Genomic DNA, 23569 nt, shown 5'->3' on the forward strand with positions numbered 1-23569 from the left:
ATACCATTTCTATCCTCTGGCTCATCATATTCTGGGATACTTACTGAAATGAGAAATATTAAAATTAATGATAAAAAGTGTTATACCTGAAATTTACCTTTAATTGTCTATTTACAGCAATGACAGAAACGCTGAAACTTAATGCAGTATTTGCCCAATGAGATAATTAATCTTTGAGCCGAAGTCATTGTTTTGTAACTATAATGTATCCAGTTGAAGAATCTTACTCAAAAACTGTAATATTGATCACAGAAATATTTCTGACTATATGTTTCTGTGCTACTTTTTCATAAATAGTAGCTTCTCACCCCATTTCATCACTGAAAACTGACATTCAGAATCAAGTCTTCCCAGTAAAGATAAACTGGAATTTAGGGACTAAAAGATGATTATGTAGTAATAAAGACTTTTGTCTTTTGTAAATGATATTTTATGCATACAAAACGTATATTGTTTTGTACTACTGCTACAATATTATTTTGTAACATTTTTGTAATATTATTTTGTAATAATACAAAATATAGCTAATCTTCATGACTTCCTTGGCTAAGTGACTTCATCCAGAAAACCACCAATAAATTCTATGTACTACTAAACCAGGCTGTATGTGCAATTACTTGCCTTTTACGACAAAAAGGCTAAATATCTATCTTAGTATAAACATTACTATGCACACCTACTCTTCATTTGAGTGTGAAGTGCGGGTACTTAATGTAAAACTACAATTTTAAGGAAATAATCTTTAGAAGGTACTCACTAGCAGAGACGTTCAAAGAGGTCACGGTTCTTTCTAGCTGATTTTCTGCAATGCAAGTTAAAGTCACGTTTTCCTCAGGAGCAATTACAATTTTACTGGAAAATTTTCCATTAACGTATTTGGTCTCCTCTGTCTGAAAAGGTAGAAAATGAAGATTAGTATCCTTGAAAAATGCAAAGAAAATAAATGCATTACCTGTATCACACAATGAAAATGTTCAGAATGAAATAATGATCAGCTAATATTTCAATTTTCCAAATAGCACCAATAAAAATAATTCATGATTTTATTACACGGTAACATGACTGTTTGCAAGAAAACACTTCGCTCAAGATATTCAGTTATATCTACATCTTGCATAGCATGTACTGTAAGACCACTGATAAAAATGCATTTTTGATAAAATCGGCCACATTCTGTATTTGCTTTCATTTCTTTCAACTATTTAAAAGAATTTCCAAGTGACAAAATTCTTTAGGGAAAAACCCCAAACCAGACTTCTCATTTCTTTCCACCTTGCTCCTTCTCATTCACGCCTTTATACGGGGAATAAACACTGTAGGATTTCTACTCTCCAACTTCCAAGTCCTGAGTTGTTTCCACTCTAAGAATCATTTTGCCAAGCTATTTATATTTAGTGGTATCTGCGCTGTAATGAGGATATGAAGTTGTTCCTTAAAGTTGCTGAACATCATTCTTACTTTAATACTGTCCAGAAAAAATATATTTTCAATTAATTTTATAGACAACACAATTCCTAACCTAAAGGTGCAAGTAAATGGACAAACTTTTACAGTCATGTGTAATTCCCTAGGACTAAAGCAAAGCCTAATGAAGTAATTAAATCTATAAACTATATATAATATATAATCTATAAAGAACTATAAAAATTAGGATAAAAACTGCAAAGCCCGTAAGGAACTATAGCACACATACTTTCTGATTTGTACTTGTAACATTTCACCCAGTTAATTCCTACATCAAGTACCTGCTTTCTAACAAATTCAATAGTTCCTTTATTATTTGTAAATTCCTTGTGCAATGGCAAAGTCACCACATTATCCAGATAAAATGACTAAATACCCTCACTTAAAAATGCACATTTCATTTGTAACCTTTTCTTTCTTCTTCCAGCTTAACCTTGTAGCTAACTGAACTCTTGTACCTTCGCCTGCTATATTCAATAGCTCTTTATTGTCAGAAATCATACATGTATCTACCATCCACAAAGTATGCAATATCATTTAACCTTCCTTTTCTTAGATAAATAAAATTGACCGAGTTTCTTCAATCTCACTACCTGGAAAATTTTTCTTACCTTTAGGTTGTACCCTCTATCTTTTAATGAATAAAGTAGTAAGAAAGATACTTGCTTTATTTATGATGCTTCCGCTGCCAGTAACTGTCCATTGCACTGCTGGTTTGGGAAAACCTTCCACATGGCAGACAATTGTTTTAGACATTTTATTTGTGTTGGTTTTCTTCGTCATTTTGATTTGAGGTTTTCCTAGAAGAAAAATATTACACTTAAGCACTTTGTTTGAACAGAACAATTAATAATCATAGTTTTTTTTAGTTTTCTTACCTTCCACAATAAGTTTAAGTGTCTTTCTTTTCTTTAACCCTTCAACCTCCTGTAGAGTAGTTTCGCAGATATAATTTCCAGCATCTTGATACTGCAGACTTGAAAATGATGGACTTGTTTGCATTCTGGTATTGTCCTGATAAAGTGAGGAATTAATCTTTATGAACTCCAATTCAGAATACATTAACCTCTAAATTACAAAAGTGACTAGTATTAACAGAATTTTTCAAACGCTTTGGTAGATTACAGTCTTATTCTTTAACTGGTCTCCCATTAGTAACTATAACATCACAGCAGGAAAAGTGGAAACTACTGGAGGTTTATATAAAGCACTTCTTCTTCTTGAACAATTTCACTTTCAAATCAAGGGTGTAGATGAGATCACTGCTAGTTTTGAGCTTTGCCAGTAGGCTGGTCAAAAACACTAGTGTTACAAGCCAAGACAATGACAACTGTCCTTAAGGACTAAGGCTTATGAGCTCAACACATGCTACTAAACAACCTTAGGTATCATCATTTTCAGTTTCCATCAGTATATGTGTAACTTAAACCTGCCATCTACAAGAGCTATTTTTTCAACCAGTCACTAAAAAACCACATGCCAACATCCAATCTCTCAACCACCTGCCTTGCCCTTCTACTAGGTTTATTGTTAGACCAAGCATGTTTTTGAAAAAATGATTAATAAATCCAAATTCTTCCAAAGGGGCTCTTCTCCTTAATGGGAACTGATTCTACAAGGGCCTTGCATTAGACCATTTCAGTAAAATTGCATTTGTATTGTAGTGGTCATTACTTCTCTCCATTTGAAAACTGAGACAATTACAGTAACTAATTTTTAGTCATCAACTTGAAGCAGTATCTCTTATTTTAGCAATACATATAAAACTCATTTTAACAATATTCTTTAAAAAGCCAAATTAAAATGACTTCCATCCTTTCAAAACATTGAAGTAGCAGCAGTAATATGAAGGGGTGAATACACAGATGAAGTGTGAAGTAGATAAATTACTGACCTTAATCCAAAGCACAGTTGCATTTCTACTAGAAGAAATTGTGCATGACACAGGCAGGGCCTCTCCAATCTGTTTTGTGACTTCTCCACTAGGAGTAAGCTGCAAATCCAGATCTGGGATAGAAAGAACATTTGTCAAAATGGTAAACTTGGAATGCCTGATCCATTCCAAAGGCATACCATGGAAAGAAAAATGCAACTAATTGCACTCATTAAATGCAAGATTTAATTTGTTCAATAAAATCTAAATCAAACCCAGAAGTAAGAGAGAAGACAGTTAGTCTGAAATTGCAGAACATCCATGTTTTTGCTGGCTAAAAGGAAAAGTGAAAATTACTAATCAACAAATTGATATATTTTTTTCCACCATGTACTACTGAAAGTATGCCAGAGGAGTTGTAAGAATCTGAAGGAGTACTGAGCATAGCAGTATGTGTTTCTTGATAGGGGAAGCACAGACTCCTGTGAGGGAGCTGTGTTTTTGGCCAGGTAGGAATATATTTTCAGGGGAGAATTCGTGCAGGTGGGGACAGATAAATCTAAACAGTTAGTTATAAAAACATGAAGGGGAGGATATGAGTTCAAAGGGTAACGACCTGAAATCTGATAAAACAGGTTGATTTTTATCCTGAGCATAAGGAGAGGACGAGGGTGGTCAACACAGTTTGCATGAGACACGATACTGACTGAAGGGACAAAGGGTCTGAATTATATTGTTGAGCGGCCACACATGAAGCCCTTTGGTTTCTTTGTTTTTGTTTGTAACTTAAAAAGCCATTTATGTGTAACTCAGAGTCCAAGCTTTTCCTAATCTGTTCTGGCTTCAGGGAAATTGCACAGTCTGCGATAGCTGTGCTTGACACTAGGCAGGGTGAGACCCAGTAATAGAAAGGTCAGGAAACACTGCTCTAGATTTTTCTTAGTATATGGATTTGGCAGGTTAGTGATTGCTTTTTCAGGAAAATCCGACACTGAAAGAAAAGCAGAGTTTGCCAAGCTAAACCTCTGTTTTGCTTCTCCTCTCACAGTGTGAGCAGAGTTGCCTGGTCAAATAACTATCACAGATGCACACACACACACACACACACACTCTGTAGCTCAAGTGGCAAGCATACATGATTTCATCATGATTATTATACTTGCTAGAAAAGGACTTCAAAACATCCTTTTGGATTTTAAGCTGAGTATAAAAAAAAAAAAAAAAAAAAAAGGCTTGAGGCAACATCACAGTGGGTAAAGGAAAGGGGAAAGGGAAAACAGTGAGTTTTCCTTAACAAAACAGTGATCTTAACTACTGGCTTCATTCAGTGGTTGCCCTGGGAACACCATTATAATTAAAAGCAGAACTTCAGGGAGAGGCTAGGGTCCATCTGTACTATTAGTGTGCATTATTATCCGTGTTACAAGTCTAATGACTAGTCTGAGAGGTCACAAGAACTGTACTTCCATCTGTGCATGGGTGGAGCAAAGACCTTACCAAGGGGAAAAAAATGGCATTTTGTTTCTTTATTCCTACAGGGATGCCTTGTCCTTTGTCCCCTTACTTCCCTAAACTAGCAAACCCAAGCAAACTAACAAGATACTCCGTATTTCACCATTGCTTTCACAAGGATAAAAGGAGTAGAAAAAAATCCAACACTCAGCTAGTAAGCAATTGTATATAGTTCATCATATAGTGCATGAGATGTGTTTCTTCTTGCTTGGTTCCTCTTAAGCACATACTAGGCTGAAGAAAAAGCTAAGATTTTTTTTTTCCCCCCTCAGGATGACTCTCCTTCAACATCCACTAAAGCCTTTCATTCTTTGAAGCAAGATAGATAGCACCTCAAATCCAAGAGATCACAGACCATCCTATCACAGTGTTTCCTATCACACACATCACAGAAACCAGAAACTCATAAAATTTTTGGCCATCAGCTTAAGCAAGACTGACACCAAGTCCAATGCAATCTTTCAAACCAGTCTTCCTCCAGGTAGAACGCCTGTGAGCCCCAACTGCCCCACTTCTGGTAGAAGATTCTGAGACTAGAATCTCTCTTACACAAGGGTCTTAGTTATTCTAGAAGTTCAGGAATATTTACAGTGTGAGAGATGAACTGCATAGCTCAGAGCACTATTTTTTAAGGTTATTTATGAGGCAAAAATAGAGTTAACTTACTATTTAGCATAGGATTCCCTTTAGGAACAATCCATAGAGCAATTTGACTTCTTTCTTTTCTCCCTCCCAACCGCGTAAAGCTTGCTTTATGAATATAGTATTTCCCTAAATATGATGGGTAACTCAGATGCTTTTATGTCAATGTTCAGCTTTCTGTGAATCTCATAATTTACATTCCTCTTAGGAAAAAAAAAAAAAAAAAAAAAAAGACCTTGGTATTGAGCCAGAATATTTTGCTACAAAAATATTTAAGGACTATATAATGTGCTGATGTCTTTGAATACCAGCAGGGAGCTTTCCTTACCTACACACTGAAAGGAGCTTGTGTACTTACACTGCTTAATAAAATCATGATGTCATGATGGGAACAAGGCCTGTGGTGGAAATGTAACAAATAGCTCCAAATGGATTCACAAATGTAAGGAAAACTTATTGTATTGCCTGTTTTCTTCTGTTTTTAATGAAGATCAAAAATCTAAATTGACAAGATCAGAAGTGAGGAAATGAAAAGCCCTGACTCAGAATGAATGCATTTTCAGAGTAACACTCTCTTCTATGAAGACAGGAATATTCACCCATATGAGAAAATGTAAGCGATAAAGCAAAGGAGGTAGGAAAATACGGTTTAACAGGAATTAATAAGTATTATTTCAAAGAAAAAAAGAAACCAACATGAAGTCATAAAAAAATGAAGATCTAACATCAAAAATTTATAAGTACATTAGAAGCAGAAAGCCCCCAAAATAGAGGGTTATGCTGAAAAATTAACATAAAGTAAGCATTGGAAGAAAGATATGTATGTTATAAAGCATATATGGATTTTATGACTTTTTCACTGGAGTTCCCCTTACAACAAGGCATGCTGCAGGAATGCTTTAGATCAGCATAAAGCAAGACACTGAAGTAGCTTTAAGAGAGACCTATTCTCACAGGTACAAAGGTCTGGGCATTCAGGAACTACAGAACTATTCCAGGCCACTGTGCCTCACTTAAACAAAGGCTTTATTGCAGGTAGAGGTGTTTAAGAAACACATAACAAACCCTAAATAAAACAAGGAAGCACGGCACTAGATTGGATCTGTGAGTTCTGAGTAGCTGCACTAGCTGCCAACACTGGAAAGACTGCCAAGAAAATACATGCTTCTCTCGTACAGTAAAACTCTTCTGACATGCACACAAAACAGCAGAGAAAGGAAAACTGGCTCATTACAGATAACCTGGAGCTGAAGAAGTCGTTCTTTACAGTAACTACTTATGGAGGTTCAAGCTGACATGCACACTACATGGAGCAAAATAAAAGGGTCAGTTACTCCACAGCGAACTACCAGCAAGCTACCTTTGACATGGGGCAGATAGAGGCAGTAGTACAGAGCTCACTTCAGATCTTACATACCCCAATTCTTACTCAAGAGAAGGGAATGGGTGGTAAAGCAGCAGATTACCTTATTAGATGTAAAGCATTCATTAAATATAATAACTCATGTACAGATATTCTACATATATTGTACCACTTCCAAGGGGAAAAAAAAAAAGAGTATACAGTTAACGCAATAAGTTGTAGAAGAGTGAAAATATGTCACCTAAGAAGCAATGAAGCACCATGTAATCAAATAGCCCTTGCAATACTGTGTTCAATTACACACAGTCAATCTTGTAAACTGTGCCTAATGAAAGAATAGAGTTGGTTTAGGAAGGGACGGAGACACCAGCATGAAAGCAAACTGAATGAAGTTGTGACAGTGCAACTTAAAGCAGGGACCAAGTATCAGCAGATGCAGTAAGAATATACATGATAGCGTATGGTAGATCAAGACAAGTAATGAAATGAGAAGGTTATATAAGCAGATAAAATGGGAGATTCTCCTGTGATCTCAGAAATTTATCTGCAGCTTAAGAAATTTCCCCGTGCATGCACTGAATGGAACCGGGTGGACTGTGTGGCACCCTCCACCTGCTGCCAGGACTGCATTAAGCATTCCCTGGCCAAAAAGAAGATCTGACAGACCTCATTCAAGTGGAAGGCACTTCAGAAAGCAGCCATCTCATTTCCTATTGACAAAACAAGTTTCCTCCAATCTGTGCTGGGTCTTCTAAAGCCGTAAAAAACCCTCAAAGAGGAGAACAGAGGCCACTCAAGAATGGGGCAGAGAGGCAGCAGACAGAAATGCCAGAGTTTTCAAACTTCTTATGCAAGTACATAAATTCTGAACTTGAAACACTCTGACCTGGCCTCACAGTGAAGAGGAAAAATAAATCTAAGTATTCATTTTCTGCCTAGAGTTGTGTATTTTTCTGTGTCATTTCTATTCCTTTTTACATAAAGTATACAACTACTTTGGGAGCATTTAAAGTTCAGCATCCATTATGTCCCTCTGAACCTGTAAACTATTAAAGGTATTTATGCTACTGGGAAGACTAGACACCACCAGTGTTCCCTAGGGAAACCTAGTACCATTGGACTGAATTTCATTTCACACACTGTGATAGTATGGCAAAGTTTGAAAGAGGTCTTGCCTTTTAGAGGGTTTTCTACCACAGAGAGAAAATTAAAAGCAACCATTAAACTGTTTGCTTCACGGTTCAACCAGTTCAAAGGTTGCTTATAAAGTGGTGTGATGAAGTGGGAGCAAAAATTCTAGTATCCAGATAAAGCAACTTTACCAAGCTCTCATGTTTCTGTGAAAATTTAAAATAACAATTTTTTTATAAAAATAAATATGCGAACAAAATGAATACCTAAGTTTCTTCTCCTTACACGTTAGCCTCATCAAGATAAGATGAAAGTATGTTAGACTAACGTGAATTTGACTACAAAGAACAACCTTCAGTGTGGGCCAGCTTGTTTGTCTTAGTACATTCTAATTCACAGTTGGAGCAGAATAATTTACCATATATATGTTCACATAAGTGAAACATAAAATATCAGAATTTTCTCTGAACATGACAGTGCAAGAATATCATATAATAAATGAAGGTTACATAAAATGAATCTCTATCTCAGCCACTGAATTGAGAAAGTTAAGGTTTTTAAACAGAGATATGTTAAAGTTGTTTTGTTTTGTTAAAAAAAAAAAAGGAGAAAGGACCTAATACTACTTCAAATACTTTGACCAAGCAACATCATTCAGTTATCCTGTATGTTGACTGGACTGACCACCTTAAGTAAAGCAGAGAGAGACCATCCCTGGAAGTGCAAGGTAGGTTATATACCCTAACTATGAGTACAAAATGCAAGGACTTACAGTGCACAGTGATGGTGGTTGCGTCCATCATGCTTTTGTCAGTCAGAGAGCACTTGTATTCTCCTGTTGCATTTCGTCTCACATCAGCCATTACGTAAGTATCTGAGCTTCTTATACCTTCTGTTTCTCCCTGTGGATGGAAATAAAACATTTATTGTATACGGGCCTGTTAAAAACATTCCGTTTTGTTGATTTATTTTTTTTTTTAATTATAAGGATCCTGAAATACACCAAAATATGTTTAGATACAGTATCACTGAAGTGTAGTTACCTATTAACAACACTAATGTTTATCTACTGCATGACTGCAGAGGTTTTTTTCAAAGAAAAAATACAATTAAAAACTTAACTCTTTTAACTGAATGACTAGCTTACTTCAAAAGAATATAAAAATAGAAAATCTGAAAGTTCAGCAGTAAGATGAAAAAAGAGGAAAACAAAGACTAAAACAGGCTACTAATAAGTGTTGGAGAAATCCCAACAGCAAAACAAATTGTTTTTAAATCTGTAACTAAAATGGCACATTCATTTTGGAAAAAGAAGTCATGAAGAGTACTGTATTATACATTTTCCAGCAGCACACTACCTTAACATGCAGTTACCTACAAAAATTGGTGTTTTGAATTAGCCAGAAAGCAACATTTTCCCATTGCCCAGTTTCCACTTGGTAATAACTCACTGACTGAACAGAATGAAAGCCTAATTCGTATCTCTGAATCCAGAAGGAGATTTACCAGGTTTGTCACGATACCCACGAGTCTTGCAAAGGAATCACCAATCCCATCTCCCCTTAAGAAAGAGGATTAATATTAGGTAGCACGCAGAGTGAAGATCAGACAAACTGGCATGTTTAGCTCGCTCACTGCGATCAGGAAGCAAGAAGAGACGCCATGCACTTCTTCCCTGGCATACAGTGAATTCCTAGGATGACTCACTGAACCTAAAGTGCTGAAGACGACTTCAGCTCCTAGTTTCCCTTGCTACTCTTCAGCAATTCGAACATGCCAGGAGTCCAAAGCAGAAGAGTATTATGTTCAAAGGGCTACACATGCAGTTTTTGAAATATTTAAAAGCATGCCACTGCTTTTGGCCTCTCCCATGTTCAGCTCTGCTCGCTACTGCAACAGGAACAAAAATGGGATATAAACTAAGAGAGAGAAGCAGGACACAGGAAGAAGGTATGAATTTTAGAATACAAAGCCACATCTGTCTGTGGATTTCACCAATACTAAGAAGATTAACAGAATCAAAGCCTTTATCTTTCTCAATTTTTATCTTATGCGTTTGACAGATTTGTTCTACACTTTCTCCTGTGCTGTCACACTGGTTCTTTTTTGTGTTGGTATGCCACCATACAGTTTAATTAATAAATACATAAATAAAAGAAATTGCAAGAAGATTAATCTGTGGAAGTCCAAAAAAAAAAATAGCTGAATTAATTTCCTGTACTTTCACTGCTGAATCACCGTTATGACAACAAATGAGATGGTTTTATTCAAGATGCTAAATTGCTTTTGCCAAGATTGCTTTTTATCAAAATATATGATGACGTGAAATGAAGACTAGCAATTTTTAGTAAGTCCAATCCCCAAAAAATTTTTGGGTGGGTTGGGGGAATGGAGAGGTTCTTCAAAATATTTTGCCTGAGTTGGCAAGGCATTCTCAGAGAGTCTGATGTAATGGCTGATGTCTATTTTTCACTTTAGTTGCAACAGATTCATTCCCTCATTTGTTATAAAATCACGTATACGCTGACATTGCATCAATGTCTGTAGGAAGGAATGATATGGAATATTTCACTAGGCAGTGACAGCAAGGATGGACTTACTGGAATGTAAAACAGGAACTCCTGTGGAGGAGGGTTGCCATTCCCCGAGCACTCCAGGGTGACATTATCACCTTCTTTAATGGTACTACTTTGTGACAGCACTCGAATAGTCACCTTCTCTGTTGGATCTGTGAAAACAACATAGACACTTAACAGCTCCCACAAAAAAATACACAGTAACACTATGCACAGGTTTTTCACAGCCAAAGAGTACACAATTTTATCATCAAGCAGGTGAAGGTGTTCACGTGTGTTGATCTTTATATAAAAGAACTGAAGTTAATTAGGCCTTCTACATTTTTGCCAACTCACGTAACCGCAAAGAAGCCCTATGATAGAACAATTCATTTTTCTTCACCAAAATACCCTATAACAGAAACAGGGATGACTACAACTATGTCAAAAACTTATAAGAAAAAAAACAACCCTGATCAGTATGAACAGTTTCACAGCATGATTTCATTATAAGGGATTAACTTGTCCTCTGTGAAGCTTGCTGTTCAGGGGACTCCAGCAATCAGAAAAACAACCGAGGCTCTCAATGCCTTGCGTTAGTATTAGATAATAGCTTTCTTCCATTAAGAAGGAAGAAATATGAACCAAGCAACTCTATTCAGCCTGTTCTATATGCTGATCACTACAGGCTTTCAGAAAGATGAATTTTGTGAACATAATAGGACCCTTAACATAGTCAACAGAACTGTAAATGTAACATACTTCTGCCATGTTCAGTGAAGTTGAACTATAACTTACATTTTACTTCAGTCATTTTTTTTAAGGCAGAGACAGAGTATACTTTAATAGATGTTATTCTTCCTAAGTAGAAGCCTAAATATAATTTTTCAAAAACAGAGTAAAATGAACAAAATTAAAGGCAACAATATGGGCAGATAACTCTCACTGTTTTAATTTCAATGAATAAATAAAATTCCACCAAGGATGCCAGTCTTGCATTAAGACACAGTACAGTGCCCCTTATTAGACACCAAAAAAAAAAAAAAATCTAGACAGCAGAGAAACCCTTCCCTGACAGCTGATTTTGTGTGTTTAGCGAAGCATGGGCTCTACAGCCCTTCCGACCCTTAAGGCATTCATCATGTCCGTCTTCTGCTGTGGGATTTCGCAATAACAGGAGCTGCAGTCTGTTGTAGCCTCTCGACGACCCGGAGCCCTAGCATGGCTTCTCATCTCTCTTCATAGGAAGAGTGTTACCAGACTTCAAAAGGCCACATCCTCCCTCCTTCAGATGCAATGCCCTTGGCTCCCTTTCCACATCCAAACATCATCCTCAATACCTTCTGTGCTGAAGCACAACTTTTCCCACTGAGGGAAGTCCAGCACTGCTGGTGGTGCGGTACACAACAGACATCAGTAAGTAGCTGGCCATGAATCACATGCACACCTCTTGGCAGTTTCCGGCCAAAAACCCAGTTTGAGGGGCTGGCTGTTGAGCTAGCCTGCTGCAGAACCTGTCTTGTCCTCTGTCAAGTTTATGTAAAGGGGACCAGATGAAAGAAAAATATTGCAAAGTATAGCTAGATACACCCTGGCTTTGTTTCAAGACTAAAAAGGGAAGAATTACACCGAGGAAGACCTTCAGGACTTTTAATTTGGAACTTTTTTCCCTACACAGACAAACAGAACTGGATTAAAAGTGGACACAGTTAAGTAAGAGTGACACTACTGCAAACCACCGGTCTTTCCTCTAGGCATATCTTACCCTTCTGTGCACTGCCATCAGCTGGGAGCAAAGTTTTAATCTCATTCTCTAAACTGTAAAAAAAATAAAATCTACAGAAGTAAATACCAGAAGGCTAATTAAATTGTTCTCTAAGGTGAACAGGTCACCCTTCTGAGGAAGGCAATACAGTGACAATGTTCACTGCAATACTCATGCTAAGCAGCACTCAGCAACGTGCTTCCCTGCCTTCATTAGTGAGCAGGAGCAGCTTGGTGAAGGCATGTCTTGCACATATCCCTGGCTTGGTCCATATCACCTTGTGCTTCTGTAAACCAGAGGCTTTGTATCTGCTTTCTGCAAGAGTGAAATTCTGGAAGCAGGCACCAAAGGGTGAATTTAGTGAAGGAAGGGTATTTAGTGAATGAATGCCGCTGTCTCAGACCCACCATACCCACAACTGACGTCATTCAGTGTAATTTTAACAAAAACATAGCTGCTGGAAGCAGCATGAGTAAAAATCACCTTTAACTCTAATCTCTTATGGAAAGGAGTTCATTTATAGCAAGACAGACACTTAACAAGAGGGCATGATTGGAAAGTTTGCCTGACTAACATTATCTTTTTACACTGATTAACTCTGAGCAGAACCGAACATATTCAGAGCCTAGATAATTTAGATACAATCAGACATGATTTAATTGGCCAGTGCCAGTTCTCTTGTATTACTCATGCTACTCTCTGTAGCTTGCTTACTACAGCTGCAAACCAGAGCCCATAGTTAAGCACTGTTTACTGCTGGCTGAGTTACCTTTCTCCAGCTAGCACCAAATTTTGCAGGAGCTCATTCACTTTTCTTCTCGCAGTGTTACAGTGGCTGGCTGCTTCCAGGGGTTCAACTGGCTATTAAACACTTGAGAGATGTCACTAACTGGAGATGGCACTAACCCTGAGCTAATACAAACCGTAAAACATTTCTTAAATTCTGACTAACAGGTATGTCTTCACAAAATGAAATAAAATCTTGTATAGGCATTAAGTGTGCATTCCCCATTTCTTTGCAATAAACAGGTAAGTTGCAAGGAATCTCACTGGATATCAGAGTGAATAGCAGGTCTATTTTATGATTTTTGCAACGTGCTTCAGAGACACAAAACATGATAATTTAGCAGTCAATTAAAAAAAAAAAAGTAAAGGCTGAAAGACATACTTCCATTTCTTAGAGGTGGGAGTCTGGCATTTTTTTTTTCCGTCTTCATTACATTTGAAAGATTAAAAAAAAATCACATTTATTGAGAAAGAAACTAATTAGGATCACTGAACTAAATTTAAAAACAAAACCAAATCAGAAATCATTATCCTCAAGTAACATCCGTCAAGAAATCCATCTGTTGAAGCTCTGGATGTCTGTTAATAAAAAGTTTCAGAAATTCTTTTGGAGATGCATTTGAGCAGAGTATGGAATTGAAGTTACTGCAAATGAAGATATGCAAAAAAGAAGTTGTGCAACCTTTTACTCTAAAGCCAAAGGTATTCTTGGAAGGCAAGGTAGAAAATACTTTGCCACTTCAAGTCCAGGACTTTTGTTTTCAAGCCAGTAGAGCACACCTCCTGGCTGCAGAAATCCTGCGTGCATTACTCATTTTCTTCATATTCAACTGGATTACAGGGTTGTTAGACAATGCATACTAAGGTCCTAGGGTTGTCAGACATTGTATACTAAGGTCCTATTGCACATCTGGACCATAGATTTAGACCTCATTGTTCTTAAAATGGGGACTTTATAAGCTGAGATATTACCTAAAGTGCACAAAGAAACAACACTTGACTGGATATATTGGTTATCCTTGCTTCTCTTCATTCTGTTACAACACAGTGCCTTCTACAGTCCTTCACAAGTGTCACTTTACAAGACCCTGAAATGCCTCTTCCACCCTCCCACACTGCTAGCACCTTCTCTGACCTTTCCTTGCCAACTGTTTGTTTTCTTTATTCAAAGGAGAATTACGATCTCCAATAACACACTAAGGAAGTTGCTTTGGGACTTAGCCCAGATGGAAGTAATTATTCACAACATTCTCTACTTTAAAATTAGAAGTCTACCAGTACTCAAATGCCACATTTTAAATGTAAATATCAGTGTCTTACAGCTGTAGAGAAGCTACTACATTTCGTGCAAGATAGTCTACCGGCATTAGCTGCTTGGTGCTGACTCGTTCGCAAAAATGAAAAGCATTTCAGTGTAGTGTACTGAAAATTATACAGTGTATTAATTGCCTATTTCAGAGGACATAGATCATTCTGATCACCCCCTATCTTCGCTAAAGTTCTGAAAAAAGCATTTCACAGTAAATGCTTGTGGTTATCACTTTCCTCTTGCCAATCCAGTCTTAATATTCAGTATTCTACTATTAAATAGAAAGAAAACTCAGGTACATCTTAAGATAAATACAAATCATACAGACATTATACTCAGACCTTCAAACCAGCTTTGAAAACACCACCTTGATAGTCAAATAGCAATGTCTGTAATTTTGTAAACTGTCTCAGAGTTTTCATATTTTTTTCCCCGAGGAAGACTTCATAGAGCAATAGATGCTTTTTAATAACTTACAGTGAACATTGAAGACAACTGGATCAGACTGTATCATTTTCTGGCCAGATGGTCCAAAATATGTCACGCTACAAGTAAATTTAGCGTTTGCATCTTCCTTTGTTGGCATGTACTGAAGAGATGATGTCATGGTGAAGAGCCCAGTTGATTTGTCCACAGTCTTTTGCAAATTTATGACCACAACTGAAAAGGAAATATTGTTTCACTCACACTTCCTACTGCAGATACATCTTGCTTGCCTTTTCTCTATTTACAGTTATCAGGCTGCAAACACACAAGCAACATGACAAATTACCCAACAGACTACACGAAGAGTTTTCCTTCAGTATCGCCACTGATATTTACTAGGAACATTTTGTCAGCAACATATTCCTAACATACTGTATATTTTTAAATCAAAACAGAAAACTAATTTTCAATTATTTGTAATACAAATCTCAGCTTACTAAGAAGGCCTTAAAAATGCTGGCAAAACCCATTTTTAAGACCACATTTATCACTTAGCATTGTAAGCATTCCCTGTTTTAAGGAAGCTAAAATATTGACCTGATCAGCCTATCAAAATTAAAGTTGAAAGGCAAAAAAGGGAAGAAAAAAAAAAGTGCTCTTCCTAAATATCCTGGAGAATAAATACCTGCATAAGAAGACTATGACTATGTCCAAACACAGTATTGGACAGATGTAAAATTGAGACAATTAATACTGTATACAAAGCTGAAAATTAGATCAGTTTCTACCAGCTACATAGGTTCAAGAATGGCTTGGCAATAGCATTACCGACCTTTCTCCCCACAGTGTTTTTTGAGCGTAGAGAGATTATATGACATAGCTTGGGTGCTCTGAGAGGCACCCGAGAAGCTTCCTTCCAGTTTCATGTTTCCGAATGAGTCATTTTCCTCAAAGGAACAGTACTTTAGACTAGAACAGAGCAATTCCCATAAACTGGGAGTTTACGGGAACAGTGTCCATTAGTAAAATGTACCTTCTTCCACAGGCTGCAAAACTCTCCCGTTTTTGTACCACGTAATGTTGCCTTCAGGATAACTATCTCTTGCAATGCACTCTCCAAGCTGCAAAACAGACAGGAATTAGTAGCCGGTTTTCTCCACTGTTTTAATAGATCTGTTTTCACTTAGGGTAAAAACTTCTAAACAGTTCAAATGCTTAACCCCAAATACATATATATTTAAATAGGACAAATCCCATCAGTGTTTAGGTACAATATGAAAGAGGGTTCAGTGATGGGTCTAAGATCACGATGGACCCTGCTTGCAGGGCTATTAGGGTATTGTTGAGGGAACCACTCTGTGCTCAGTCTGGCTACACAACGCGATCTCCCACAGGCACAAATGCACATGCACCCTCTCTTAGCCTCAGTCCATCACCTCTCTCCACCTCAACTGCAAAGGAACTTTGGGCAGCCTTCAGACATGTAACTTTGAGGGATAATGCTGCTCTTACCATTTTTAGCTTCTCTGTTTCTAAGAAGTCTGCTTGATGCAAGATTTCTGGTTGAGAAGGTTGCTCTAAAACATAAATAGGATAAAAGCACCAGTGTCAGAAGAACAAACAGGTTTTTTTGAAAAAGCAAACATTACCAGAAGATGTGTGAACTTTAAGACTAACTACAACAACCTGTGCTGCTATAGTCTTGACTATATTTTGCCATTAAAAAAAAGAAAGAGATACTTCTACCCCAATATCAGCAAATGGACTGGAGAGGAGGAAAAAACACTACCTTAAAATGTGTCATACTTTCCCTAATGAATTCCATGCTTCCTGATAATATAAATTTTAGCCAGGCAAACTGTTCAGTACCTGGGAGAAGAAAACCTGCTCTGTTGTATCTGATTTATGTGACACACATGCTGGAGAAGGAACCAATGGTACAAAAACCACAGCAACATTAAAGCAGCTTTACTATGGATATTACTGTAGCTGAGCTGCCACTTCATAAAGGAACAAATTCAACTGGATCATTCTTCTAATGCTTATTTTTCCTAGTGGGTATTGTTACATTTAGGAAATTCAGACGACAGAAGTAGGTGTAATTACTTTAACTAATTTAAAGTTGCTTATGACTCCCTTAAAAAAAAATAAACTTTTTCGTCAGTGCCAAAGTGTCTTCTTATTAAGTTTTTTAGTGGTAGATGGACCTCTTAGCTTGCCAAAGTGGAGGATCTATCAGCATTTCCATCATAAAAAAGCACTTTCTACAGACTATATAAGTTGTCTGTTAAAATAGTTTGGCCTGAAGCCCGGAATGCAAATTCTTATCTCCAGAAGAGACGGTTTTTCCCACAATTTCTAAAAAAAAGTGGGGAGGAGTGAGGGGGAAAAATAAATCAATGTTTGCGCAGCCAAAGAAATCTTTGCACTCTAACTGTATTGCTTAAATAAGTATATGCATTATATACTTTTACAGACTGACACATCCTTAACCACACCAGCTTACAAAATCTTTTTCCCCAAATCAAGCTCCCTTTGAAGTACTGCCAGCATTCCCAACCCCAGCGAATTCCATGCCAGCTTGCCAGAATTTCAACACCCTGGTGAAGTTACTCATCTGCAGGTGTACTGCTCCTGCTGTGGCAGAGACCGCAAGCTTACGTGTTTCCCCAAGAATTCACTTGCTTGGTGTGCATGTGTATATGTGTGTATGTACACAAATGCACAGATACTCTTCGCTTGGAAGCCAAAATGGAACAGGAAGAAAAGCTCAAAAAGGAAATGAAAGGCAATAAAGAAGCTATTTATCTGACATTCTCAAAGAACTTGCTTGTGGCAAAAAAAAAAAAAAAAAAAAAAAAAAAAAAAACAGTGGAAGCTAAGCACCAAACCCATCACGATATCTTCAAAGGGCTAACAGAGTAAAATGTATTTTTTAAAGCCATGTGCATGTTTACTTCTTTTGTTAGTTATAAAGGAAAATGGTTAACCTATTTCTGTAAGAACCTGCCAAGGACAAAGCATTTTCATGTCAATTCAATCAAATTAGGTTTTACAAGACCAGTAACAGGCCTTCTGGTTTAGATTTTCTGGTCCCATAACCAGGAATAGTTTGTTTCCTGTCACAGTCACCAGCTGATCGAATCAAACCACACAGCCCTCCCCCAGCTTTCCCTCCTGTCATCTCTCTTTTCCCCCAGGACTGCTCTCTGTGGCCATTCAGGAAGACCTCCGCTGTGCTTTGTACACCACCTGCATCCTTTGCACAAAGGCAGTCAGTCAGAGGCCCGCCGGTTCTGCGCCTTTTGCTATGTGGGTGCCTTGGTTCCCCTGCAGAAGCTGGGGATGAGAGGCTCCACCTGTGCTCACAGAGCAGCCGCTGAAAGGAGATGCCTGCTGCCAAATCCCAGCAGCCACCGCACACATGCGAAGGTAATTCGCTATAAAAGACTTACTTGGCTTTTACTTTCTACAGCGAGATGAAATTTTAAGCTTAGCAGCAGCAGCAGACACTTTGGGAGGTTTACAGCTTCAGCACACAGCTCATCTCTCAGCTGAAGAGCTCGCCTGAGCACTCTGCAACCCCACACAGGTACTACGATAGGAGGCTCACTGCCTGCGCCAGCCAAATATCGGTGCTGCTGGACAGCAGCTAGTGTCTGCAAGGCTGCTCTGCTGGAAACTGTGTCCATTTAATTCCAGAGAAAGAAGCTGATGGGATCCATCTGGAAAGCTGGTAGAGCTTGTTTGAGTAGTCCAGTGAGTGTGACTAGCAGGTGGGATCTGTGCAATGAGCCATTTCGGCTCGTTAGCCCTGAGCTAATCAGGTAGCAACAGCTGAGGGTGTGACAAGCTCCAGTGAAACCCAGCTTTAGTCAAGCCTTCTGGGACAGGGCTGAGTTTCAGATACACAAGTCTTTTGGTTTATGAGGGTTTGCACCATGGTGGCTTAGCTCTGTATCTGTGGTTCAAGGAGCTTAGAAACTCCACTGAAGAAATGAAACACCACTTAGAAGTACCACTGAATAAATGAAGCTTGCAGGCTACTCTTAACTCTTTCATAATTAAAACAAGCAAGAGCAAAAACTGAAAAGCCCCCAACCAGTCTCAAGGAAGTTAAACGCACAGATATGTTATGAGAGCCCTAAATAAAGTTGTGAACTCAAAATGAAAAACTGCAAAGGTAACTCTTTCTTGCCATGCTATGTCAACCACATTACGTATGTGCCATCCTCTACTCTTGTTTTCCTCAGTAAATAGAAGCTTTCTCTATTAGTATTAATGCATACTATAAAATATACAAGCTGTGCTCCATGGCTGAGTTAGCATTGTGTTAATATTTAGTACAGTACACAGTAATTCAAGCCGTTAGTATTTAGTTCACCATATACCACTGTCTCATCTACATATTTACTGCTGTGCGATAAGTAAACATGATAATTCTTTATCATTTCCTTTGAAGCACTGAGTTTACTATGCGTGCACTGAGCGCGCTTGTCCCTGTCGTCATTAATTCACTTGTTCTTACAGTCAAATGCAAAGTGAAACATGGGAAAGGGAATTATTGTTGACTCCTAATCTACCTTCAAACTCATTTATGCCATTGACAAACTTCTGCCAAGACAACACCGCAGCCTTCCTGACACCTTCTCCCAGAGAGAAGCACAGGATTTCCCTTCTAAAACACATTCTTCTTGTTTAAGCAAAAGTGTGGTCTGTTTGAAACTGCAGCATGTACAAATGCTAACCTTGGCTTCAACTGACCTACATCCCTAAAAAGGAGCAACCAATGCCCTTCCACTGGGCGGTTCAGCTTTCGAGGGAATGTGTTTCAGCTCTGAATCAGGTTTGCCAATGCTCATGTCTGACCAGAGCAGGACTGCTCTGGTTCACACTGCAGATCAGCCTCACAGCATGTAACCTGGGTTCCTATGGGTGCAATGAAACCAGAACACATGCTTCAGAAATTCCCTTAATGCTTCCCACAAACAGTGGATGGGACCAGACGACGTCTAGTTCTAAGTTCCCCATAACATGTTGTTGCTGTGTCCTCAACACCTACAGATCCAATTCTGTGGCTGCAAAACTACTAATCTAGACGTAGCCATTGTCACTAGGACATTGCAGAGCCCAAGGAGACCAGTCCTTCCAAGACTAAAATGACCCTCTGTCAATTGCTCTCAGAGGATGCTCAAAGGTATAAATGCCATGTTACTCTTTCAACAGACCAGATGTTGAGACCTCAGATTTGACTTCATTAATCATAAAGAGGAGGATCTTCAGAAGCTGCTGGAAAGAAGCCTCAGGAAGTCAGGCTTCTGAGAGACTTACTGTTTCACTTAGAACAAACAAATAAATCAAACAAAAAAAAAAAGAGGAAAAAAACACCCAGCACTCTTGAAAGTCTCCACTGTGATCAAGCAGTTGTAGTGATATCAAAATGGTAATATACTTTGCAGGTCTTTCTTGCTCTAAAAGAGAACTGCAGCCTGGTATGCCTCCTGGTAGTTCAACAGGGAATAAAGTAAGAATTTGGGGCTAGCAGCTGGTTTTCCAACTCCTCGCTCACTCAAAGGTCATGCCACTGCATACTGGCTGCTTGGAGTTGCTTTAAACCTCTACACTGATCTAACCCTTTATACCACACATGGTTAATGCTTCTCTCCTGCATAAAAATTTGTTTAGAGAACAACTGAAAAATAATCAGCGCTAATTTTACATTTTCCATTTCCAAGGCCAAATGACATCACATAAGTGAGTCATTATCAAAGTCTAAAATTCTCTTTGAGCCAGCACTTATCATGAATAAACCGTAAGTGCAGGCAGTCCTGTTACGTAAATGCTACCAGTAGATTACATTTTGAAAGCTGCAGAAATTTGCTAGTCTTAGTAATGTACTCAGCAAAGCTTACTTTCTTGGCTTTAGTCTTTCCCTTAAATAAAAGTTTTCTTAATTTATGATTCAGATACTGATGAAGGTTAGCAGTAGTAACAACGAGATTTACTTACTGAAGACTTTGACTATCGTTGGCTCTTCGGAAACATCGTCTTCTGTTACTAGCATACATACAAATCTCTTTTCATCACTGATTCTTGCATTCCTGATGGATAATGTATAGTTTTCTGAGAGACTCAACCTGTTTTTGTAGTCTGGTACATCATCATACTGTACATTTTTTTTTGTTGATGATCTGAAGGCAATAAATACTGGAGATCCATTTGGCATTTCCTATAATAAAAGGATAAACACCTCTATTTTGCATGAACACTCAAATTAATTTTAGAAGTTCCTGAAGATCTGCAATTGGTACAAAACCATAATTTAAAAAATCTTTAAAATACATGACTACTTTTTGCTGATTAACTTCTGCTGCACAAGCAAGAAATTCAGTGTTATATGAGAGCTAGTCTAAGACTGCTGTTGTACATGTTGAGAATATCATCAGCAGAAGTAATTTCAGTCCTTTGACTCAAACTGCAGCACAACACAGGGCTTTCTGAGATCAAGGCTGGTGTTTCTGGCACCACCTGACTCTGTGTATATGGAAAAACTCATTTGAAATAGAAGCCTTCATGAGCTAGGCTCAAAAGCTTCAGTTTCCCTTTTTTCATGATTGTTTTACATATTCATATTGTTTGTCTGGGATATTCAGACTTCATTCCAAATGCAGGATTTAATCAGGCATTACTGCCTATTTTATTCTAAATTAGGTTTTAGCTTTCTTTTTTTCCTTTTTGTTTTTAAAGGGCCCAAGAGCTTGTGGCATGGGAATATACATACAATCAAATACTTTTATTTATGCACCTCAGGATAATCTGAAAAAAATAATTTTGTAGACATCCTCCTATTGATATGATCCATATCAATCAGTATGCAGTTGCCATCCTACGAAGGAATACAAAATTGAGAGCATTGCACAAACCTACTGTATCAATATTTTGTTTTCATGAGAGACCAAGTTACAAGCTGAGTGGTGTGGGCTTCAATTTCCCCCCTGCACAGAGAAGGGACAAGACAATGTCCCCCTCTAAATACAGTGAGGAGAAAGGTTGAATCCAACTCTATGTTCAGTACTGTGCTGAGGGCTGGAAAAGGTTTTAGTTCCCTTTTATCCTTTGCACCCTGCAGCACTGATAGTAGCAGTGCTCCCAGCACAGTATCTCAGCTTGACTGCAGAGCCCACAAAAGCATGACGACGCTGTGACAGGAGATGAGTGGTGTCAGAGCCAGGGCTGGGAGCAGGAGACAACAGTTAATGTGAAGCTCGAATTCCCTTACAGTCTTTTTCCCTCTCTCACTTTCAAGTCTTGGATTATTCCAGATGTCTGTCACACAGGAAAGAAGGCATCGCCTTAGCTTTATACACAAGAAGTTGGCTGTCAAGCACAAACGAGCTTTTAACTCTTCAAGCCCAAATGGGATTCCTCTTTCTATTGATGAAATAATCACCCTGCCAAAAAAAAACAAACCCGCAAACCAACGAACCCTCCCCACCCCAAAAACAAGTGTTACCAGCTGGAAGCTGCCCTGGGAGATCTGGTATCAGCTTCACTTGGTTGTATGTTGACTATGTCAACAATTTCTTATAAACTGCAGCTGCTTTTTTCACATCAGGTTTGTGCCCCTTCCCATCAGCCGCAGATGGTACCAGTGACGCGTCCACACACTTAGGCCAAGCTGTAATGCCTCCTTTTGCTGACTGGTGCTCATCACTTGTCTGAGACAAGCAACCCAAATGCACCTTTTCTTAAGTAGCCTTGCATCTATCTTCATAGAGGTGGATTTGTGTCTTCCCAAGATTTCTGACTTTGCATCCCAAAACATATTTGCAAAGCAGGAATTCTCAAGTGCACAAGGTCTGTAAAATCTGCAAACCTCTAGGTACAAGGGAAAGAGGTAGGTGGATGGTGCAGTAACAACAGAGACAGATCCTTCTACTTTAAAATAGACTGGTGGATGCCATTGAAATAGAGAAAACTACATAATTTTAAATCCACTGTCAGAGTTGAAATCACTTGTTGCTGGTAACATTTTGGTTTGGAGCACGCAAGGAGATTTAGATCAACTTTGCAGAAGCAGGGAAAACAGGCAGGGTGAGACCACTGCAGCTCCACTAAGGTCAGCTCCACACTCCTCCCTGTGCATAAAATACACTCAGCCATGAAATGATGCTGAGATGGCAACTATCCCATGAACCAAGCACGGGGACAGCATTTTCCTGGGGATGAGGCAGGCCCTGCCTCAGGCAGCCTGCTTCAAAAGCATTCAAACGTACAGCGGTGGCTCTGTCAAGCTAGTGAGATGCTGCTGGGTAACATGCCAGATTTCTAACACAGGTTGGCAGAGGACCCCCCGACAATTATTTCACTTGAACAATGAGATTAATTCCTCAAACCTTTCATCCATACTTGGCAGAAGTTATACAGCTGGGAATCTAGCAGTCTTTCACACAGAAATAAAAACCTTTGCATATGAGGCAGAAATCCTATCAATTGGAATCCTGTAGCCTCATGCACAAAAAATATACATCGCATACCAGCTCTAATGAAAAAAAAGTAAGCTATACTTACATATTTCCATTTTCCAAACATAAGACCATCTGGTACTTCTAGACGACAAGGCATGGTAATAGTGTCTCCATATACTGCATTTACTGTATACAATCCCAGAGCTAGAGAAGAAACAGAGAAAGAGAGGAAATAATTAAAGCGTTTTCTTGAATTCCAATATGCTAACATTTGG

At 38.4% G+C, this 23569-nt stretch overlaps 1 protein-coding gene across 3 annotated transcripts in view; it reads right to left on the reverse strand.

Moving 5' to 3' along the window:
- Positions 1 to 23569, reverse strand: part of ALCAM (activated leukocyte cell adhesion molecule) — a 117769-nt gene that overhangs the window by 11460 nt on the left and 82740 nt on the right. For 2 of the 3 annotated variants that reach the window (XM_050716605.1, XM_050716600.1), the window contains exons 2-13: positions 23398 to 23498; positions 20836 to 21055; positions 16339 to 16403; positions 15860 to 15947; positions 14878 to 15060; positions 10586 to 10713; positions 8758 to 8887; positions 3359 to 3471; positions 2343 to 2478; positions 2127 to 2264; positions 758 to 886; positions 5 to 43 (exon numbers count right to left, since the gene is read on the reverse strand). In XM_050716605.1, coding sequence (XP_050572562.1) covers positions 5 to 43; positions 758 to 886; positions 2127 to 2264; positions 2343 to 2478; positions 3359 to 3471; positions 8758 to 8887; positions 10586 to 10713; positions 14878 to 15060; positions 15860 to 15947; positions 16339 to 16403; positions 20836 to 21055; positions 23398 to 23498 — 1470 coding nt within the window. Of the gene's footprint in view, positions 1 to 4; positions 44 to 757; positions 891 to 2126; positions 2265 to 2342; positions 2479 to 3358; positions 3472 to 8757; positions 8888 to 10585; positions 10714 to 14877; positions 15061 to 15859; positions 15948 to 16338; positions 16404 to 20835; positions 21056 to 23397; positions 23499 to 23569 lie in introns of all 3 variants that reach the window. The other variant, XM_035540492.2, reaches the window with a different exon arrangement.

The sequence above is a fragment of the Cygnus atratus genome, chromosome 1, assembly GCF_013377495.2.
Source record: "Cygnus atratus isolate AKBS03 ecotype Queensland, Australia chromosome 1, CAtr_DNAZoo_HiC_assembly, whole genome shotgun sequence".
Classification (NCBI taxonomy): domain Eukaryota; kingdom Metazoa; phylum Chordata; class Aves; order Anseriformes; family Anatidae; genus Cygnus; species Cygnus atratus.